Here is a 7028-nt window from a genome sequence, read left to right as displayed (position 1 = left end):
TCCTTTAGATGCCACCAAAACCCTACTAGAAATCATCAATGAATTTGGTAAAGCTTTAGGATACAAAATTAATATATAGAAAATTATTGTGTTTCTATACACTAACACTGAACAATCAAAAAGGAAATTAAGAAAACAATCCTGACACCGTCCTCTGGCTGACTGTGGTGGACGTCTTGAGCGCAGTCGATCCGCAGCCTGTGCGCCCCGCACCGCCTCCTGTGGAAGCTTGAGCCGGCTGTGTAGCTTTCTCCCTTTGTCTCATAACCATGTCCACCAATGAGAATGCTATTCACCAGCTGCCCGCCTTAACAGATTCAGGAACAAGGGGAAAGACAGTCCAGAAATGAGGCGGCACCGAATAGAAGTTAATGTGGAGCTCAGGAAAGCTAAGAAGGATGACCAGATGCTGAAAAGGAGAAATGTCAGCTCCGTTCCAGGTGATGCTGCTTCTCCACTGCAGGAAAACTGCAACAACCAGGGCACTGTAAATTGGTCTGTTGATGACATTGTCAAAGGCATAAATAGCAACAATTTGGAAAGCCAGCTCCAAGCTACTCAAGCTGCTAGGAAGCTGCTTTCCAGGGAAAAACAGCCCCCTATAGACAGCATAATCCGGGCTGGTTTGATTCCAAAATTTGTGTCCTTCTTGGGCAGAACTGATTCTAGTCCCATTCAGTTTGAATCTGCTTGGGCCCTCACTAACATTGCTTCCGGGACATCAGAACAGACAAAGGCTGTGGTAGATGGAGGTGCTATCCCAGCATTCATTTCTCTGTTGGCATCTCCCCACACTCATATCAGTGAACAAGCTGTATGGGCTCTAGGAAACATTGCAGGTGATGGCTCGGTTTTCTGAGACTTGGTTATTAAGTATGGTGCAGTTGACCCGCTGTTGGCACTTTCGGCGGTTCCTGATTTGTCATCTTTAGTGTGTGGTTACTTACGTAATCTTACCTGGACACTTTCAAATCTTTGTCGCAACAAGAATCCTGCACCCCCCTTAGATGCTGTTGAGCAAATTCTTCCTACTTTAGTTCGTCTCCTGCATCACGATGATCCAGAAGTTTTAGCTGATACCTGCTGGGCTATTTCCTACCTTACCGATGGTCCAAATGAATGGATTGAAATGGTTGTGAAAACTGGGGTTGTACCCCAACTTGTGAAGCTTTTAGGAGCTACTGAATTGCCAATTGTGACTCCCACGCTAAGAGCCATAGGGAATATTGTCACTGGGACAGATGAACAGACTCAGGTTGTAATAGATGCAGGAGCACTTGCCATCTTTCCCAGCCTGCTTACAAACTCCAAAACTAATATTCTGAAGGAAGCTACGTGGACAATGTCAAACATCATGGCTGGCCGCCAGGACCAGATACAGCAAGTTGTAAATCATGGATTAGTCCCATTCCTTGTTGGCGTTCTCTCTAAGGCCGACTTTAAGACACAAAAGGAAGCTGTATGGGCTGTGACCAACTACACAAGCGGCGGAACAGTTGAGCAGATTGTATACCTTGTTCATTGTGGCATAATAGAACCGTTGATGAACCTCCTAACTGCGAAAGACACTAAAATTATTCTGGTTATTCTGGATGCCATCTCAAATATCTTTCAGACTTCTGAGAAACTAGGGGAAACTGAGAAACTTAGTATAAGGGTTGAAGAATGTGGAGGTTTGGACAAAATTGAAGCTCTGCAAAACCATGAAAATGAGTCTGTGTACAAAGCTTCATTAAACTTGATTGAGAAGTATTTCTCTGTGGAGGAAGAGGAAGATCAAAATGTTGTGCCAGAAACTACCTCTGAAGGGTATACATTCCAAGTTCAGGATGGCACTGCTGGGACCTTCAACTTTTAGATTGTACATCTGAGGCATAAAGTTGTTTGTTGTGTACTATGTTTGGTAGAAGTTTGTCTTACTGTTTCTCTACTAAGAACTCTTTACACGTGGTTTGTTATTGTAGCACTTTTTACAAAGAAACTATACTTGAACAGTTCCAAACTGTACATACTGTATGAAGCTTCTCCTCTCAATGGGTTTCTTATTTCTATGTGGAATTTCATATCTTGCAGTGTCCTGTAAATAAAGATTAAATTCCACCTTTAAAAAAAAAAGAAAACAATCCCATGCAAACAATAAAAAAAGAGAAAGAAAAAAATCCCATTTATCACAGCATCAAAAAAATTAAATACCTAGGAATGAGTCTAACAAAGGAGGTATAAGACCTGTACTTGGAAAACTATAGAACACTGATGAAAGAAACTGAAGATGACACAAATATATGGAAAGATATACTGTGCTCAAGGATTGGAAGAATTAATATTGTTAAAATGACCACACTACCCAAGGCAACCTACAGATTCGATAAAATCCTTACCAGAATACCAATGGCATTTTTCACAGAATGAGGACAAATAATTCTAAAATTTCTTTGGAAACAGAAAAGACACCAAATAACCAAGATTATCTTGAGAAAGAAGAATAAACCTGGAGGTATCAGACACTCTGATTTCAAACTATACTATACAGCTACAGTAATCAAAACATTATGGTACTGACACAAAAACAGACACATAGATCAATAGAACAGAAGAGAGAGCCTAGAAATGAACTACACTTATAAGGGCAATTAATCTATGACAAAAAGGGCAAGAATATACAATGGGGGAGAGGACGACCTCTTCAATAAATGGGGTTGGGAACACTGGACAGCTACATGCAAAAGATTCAAACTGGTTTACTTTCTCACAATTCAACTTGGATTAAAGACTTGAACATAAGATCCAAAACCATAAAACGTCTAGAAGAAAACATAGACAGTACACTCATTGACATCCGTCTTAGTAATATTTACTTGGATATGTTTCCTAAAGCAAGGAAAACAAAAACAACAAAAAATGAACAAATGGGACTACATCAAACTAAAAAGCTTTTGCATGGCAAAGGAAACTCAACAAAATGAAAAGGTCTCCTACTGAATGGGAGAAGATATTTGCGAATAATATATCTAACTAGGGGTTAATATCCAAAATATGCCAAGAAGTCATACAACTCAACAACAATAAGCCAAAAAACCTGATTAAAAAATGGGCAAAGGACCTGAATAGACATTTTTCCAAAGAAGACATACAAGTGGCCAACAGGCACATGAAAAGATGTTTAACATCACTAATCATCAGGCAAAAGCAAATCAAAACCATAATGAGATATCACCTCACACCTGTCAGAATGGCTATTACCAAAAAAAAAAATGTTTAAAATAACAAATGTTGGCAAGGATGTGGAGAAAAGGGAGCACTCATGCACTGTCAGTGGGAATGTAAATTGGTGCAACCACTATGGAAAACAGTATGGAGGTTCCTCAAAAAATTAAAAATAGAATTACCATACAATCCATCAATTCCATTCTACTACCAGATATTTATCCAAAGGAAATGAAAACATTAACTAGAAAAGATATGCACCCCAATGTTCACTGCAGCATTATTTACAATAGCCAGGTATGGAAGCAACCTAAGTGCCCATCAATAGATGAATAGACAAAGAAGATGTGTTATACATATACAGTGGAATACTACTCAGCCATAAAAGAAGAATGAGATCTTGCCATGACAACATGGATGGACCTAGAGGGTGTTATGCTAAGTGAAATAAGTAAGACAAGTAAAGACAAATATTGTATGATTTCACTCATATGTGTAGTCTAAAAAACAAAAAAAGTGGGGCTTCCCTGGTGGTGCAGTGGTTGAGAATCTGCCTGCTAATGTAAGGGACACGGGTTCGAGCCCTGGTCTGGGAGGATCCCACATGCCATGGAGCAACTAGGCCCATGAGCTACAACTACTGAGCCTGCGTGTCTGGAGCCTGTGCTCCGCAACAAGAGAGACCACGATAGTGAGAGGCCTGTGCACCACGATGAAGAGTGGCCCCCACTTGCCACAACTAGAGAAAGCCCTCGCACAGAAACGAAGACCCAACACAGCCAAAATAAATAAATTAATTAATAAACTCCTACCCCCCAACATCTAAAAAAAATAACAAAAAAAAATGAACAAACATAATAAGCAGAAGCAGAGTCGTAGAAGCAGAGAAAAAAACAGGTGGTTGCCAGAGGGGAGGAAGTGTGGGGAGGAGAAGAATAGGTGAGGGAGATTAAGAGGTACAAACTTCCAGATACAAAATAAAGAGTCACGGGTGCAAAATGTACAGTGTGGGGAATATCGTCAGTTATTATGTCATACCTTTGTATAGTGACATATCGTAACTAGACTTTCTGTGATCATTTTGAAATGTATAGAAATACCAAATCACTATGTTGTGTAGCAGGAACTAACATAGTGTTGTAAGTCAATTACACTTCAGAAACAAACACACACACACACACTCACAGAAAAAGAGATCAGATTTGTGGTTACCAGAGAAGGCAGGGTGTGGGGGGAGGGAGAATTGAAGGAAGGCAGTCAAAAGGTACAGATTTCTAGTTACAATATAAATATGTACAAGGGGTGTAATGTACAACATGATAAATATAATTAAGACTTCTGTATGTTATATATGAAACTCGTTAAGAGAGCAAATCTTAAGAGTTCTCATCACAAGGAAAACATTTTTTTTCTTTATCTTTATATCTATATGAGATTATGGGTGTTCACCAAACTTACTGTGATAATTGTTTCATGATGTATGTAAGTGAAATCATTATGCTGAACAACTTAAACTTATTCAGAGCTGTATGCCAATTATATCTCAATAAACCTGGAAGAAAAAAAAAACAGAAACAAAAAAACTGATGTTGCAATACCAAAAAATGATAACAAGATGAAGGAACTGCATGTGTGTTACAAGCTAGTGGGAGCTTTGGGTTGTTTGGTGGTGGGCAGTCCCTAAATGATTTAATCCAAAAAAATATGAAGTACAAGAGAGAGAAAGAGAGCCAGAAGGAAAGGAAGAGAGATTTACTGCCAGCATGGTCAACAGGCAAAGACTGTGTTTTCATAGAGGAAATGAAGTTTGATACTTTGGAGGGAGAAAAATAGGATTTAGGTGAGAAGGAGAGAAAATGAACCATTTCTCAATGAACGTCCTTTAGGAAAAGCCCACAGCTGAAACTCGGAAGGAAAGGAACAAACCTGTTAAGTTCCTGAAGATGAGGTGTTTGAGGTAATTGTCTTTAGGAGAGTATTCCTTTCCATGAAGAGATGGCAATAAATGTCAACACAACCGATTTACAAAACTTTAAAGATACCTTAAAATAAACAAAGATTGTCAAATAGGAACAGAAAATTAAAGCAGCAAAGACTCTGTGTGTGTGTGTGTGTGTGTGTGTGTGTGTGTGTGTAAATCAGGATACAATACAAACATCTCTCTGAGGAAGAGACTCCATAAAGATTCCAATCAGCATCTTTAAAAATGAATCAAATAATAAATGAAATGCTGGTAGAAAACATACTTGTTTGGGGAAACAGGAAGTATAAAACACAAAAGCAAACAAATAAAGGAAACAAAATTAAACAAACAGAACAAGGTATTGGAAGGTGACAAGCCTATGGAAATATCACATATATTTTCAAGGAATTCTATAAAACTCTGAAAGTGAAAAAAAGTTCTAATGCAGCTAAACTTGGCAAAGAGAAGATGAAGTTTAACTTCTGGCAGGTTCAAGAGAAAAAAATCAAGACTTAAGGAGAGCATGGAGCAGTTCCTATAGGAAATGTCCAACCAGAATGAAGGGAACACTGAGCAGAGAAAACCAGTAAAATTACAGTTTATTATAAAATTCAGAAAGACCTCGAGGAAACCCTTGTTTACAAAGAAAACGAATTTGAAGTTTTGAATAATTGCATTGGGCAGCTGAAATAACTGGTAAATCACCAGAGTGAGGAGATAAAATAAATCAGAGATGACAGATGATATATATCTCCTGGATATAATCTTTGTTAACAATAGCTGGAAAAGATTGAGGCCATTTCCCATCCAAGTTGAGCGATGAGGTGTCAACCAGGCATGAGCTGGAAGAACAAAGCCAACACGAGATTTGTTCTCTGCATTCAACAAAGTTCTACTGGAAAATGTATGCAAAACCTTGCAGCACAATGTAGGGATCTTGAAAGCAGATAAAGATGTGGCTTTGTGAAAGAAGCTGATTCAGGAAGAGAAGAAATAGGAAAAGAAAGAGCAAAAACAATTGGCTGCAGAGGAGATGAAAACTTAACCGGTGAAGAATTGAAGAAATGGGGGGGGGGGAATTATACAAAGATCCATACACAATTCATGAGAAAGTTGCTTAAGATTAAAATTAATACCATGATATAAAAAGAGGAATGCTTCAAAAACCAGAGACTCTAAAACCAAAACCAGGAAGACTTGATTCTGAAACAGCCCCAAAGAAATTTTCTAATCAGTGGGCAAACTACATGGTGCAAAATAATCATTTAGAGGGCTTGTTGAAATAAAGATGGCCAGGCCCCATCCCTGAATTTCTGATTCAGTAGATCTAGGGTAAGGCCTGAAAAACTGGTTTTTAACAAGTTCTCTGGTTATGATGATACTTCTGGTCTGAGGACCACACTGTGAGAACCACTGCTCTAAACCAATCCCAGTTGCTTTTTAGAATTGCCTGGGCCCCTTGTAGACCTACTCAATCGGCATCTTTGTGTGGGGGGCTCAGGTATCGGTATTTTTTGAAGCATCTCAGATGATTACAACACAGCCAGGGTTGAGAACCTCTGCACTTAGCCACACTGGTTCTTCTGACCAGTTCACTGAAATTGGCAACATATTGCCTCTCATCCCTACCTATGACACATTCATTTCTGATGTCTTTCTTTTCGCTTAACAGAAGAGATTTGCCCAGAACTAAACAAGTCCAATGCATGGGTCTCCACTGAATCTTAGGGAGTCCTGCCTCTGTTTGGGCTTGTTGAAGTTTCATTGAAAAATCCAAGGAGCCACTCTGATGATAGGTCATGGGTTTAAGTCTTTTTGTGGACATACATTTTCATTTCTCTTGCATGCACTTTCTCCCAGG

General features: G+C 39.0%; 1 protein-coding gene across 1 annotated transcript; it reads left to right on the top strand.

The window, feature by feature from the left end:
* Window positions 1-269: 269 nt before the first annotated feature.
* On the top strand, window positions 270-2489 carry LOC307198785 (importin subunit alpha-1-like; the record flags this gene model as incomplete). Its single annotated transcript, XM_079945993.1, is given in 3 exon segments — window positions 270-288; window positions 291-856; window positions 860-2489. Coding segments are annotated over 3 exon segments (1584 nt in total). The 3' UTR covers window positions 1859-2489.
* Between the last annotated feature and the right edge of the window lie 4539 nt (window positions 2490-7028).

Source organism: Stenella coeruleoalba, assembly GCF_951394435.1.
Source record: "Stenella coeruleoalba genome assembly, chromosome: 15".
NCBI classification, from domain to species: domain Eukaryota; kingdom Metazoa; phylum Chordata; class Mammalia; order Artiodactyla; family Delphinidae; genus Stenella; species Stenella coeruleoalba.
This window is presented reverse-complemented; position numbering and strand designations above follow the sequence as displayed.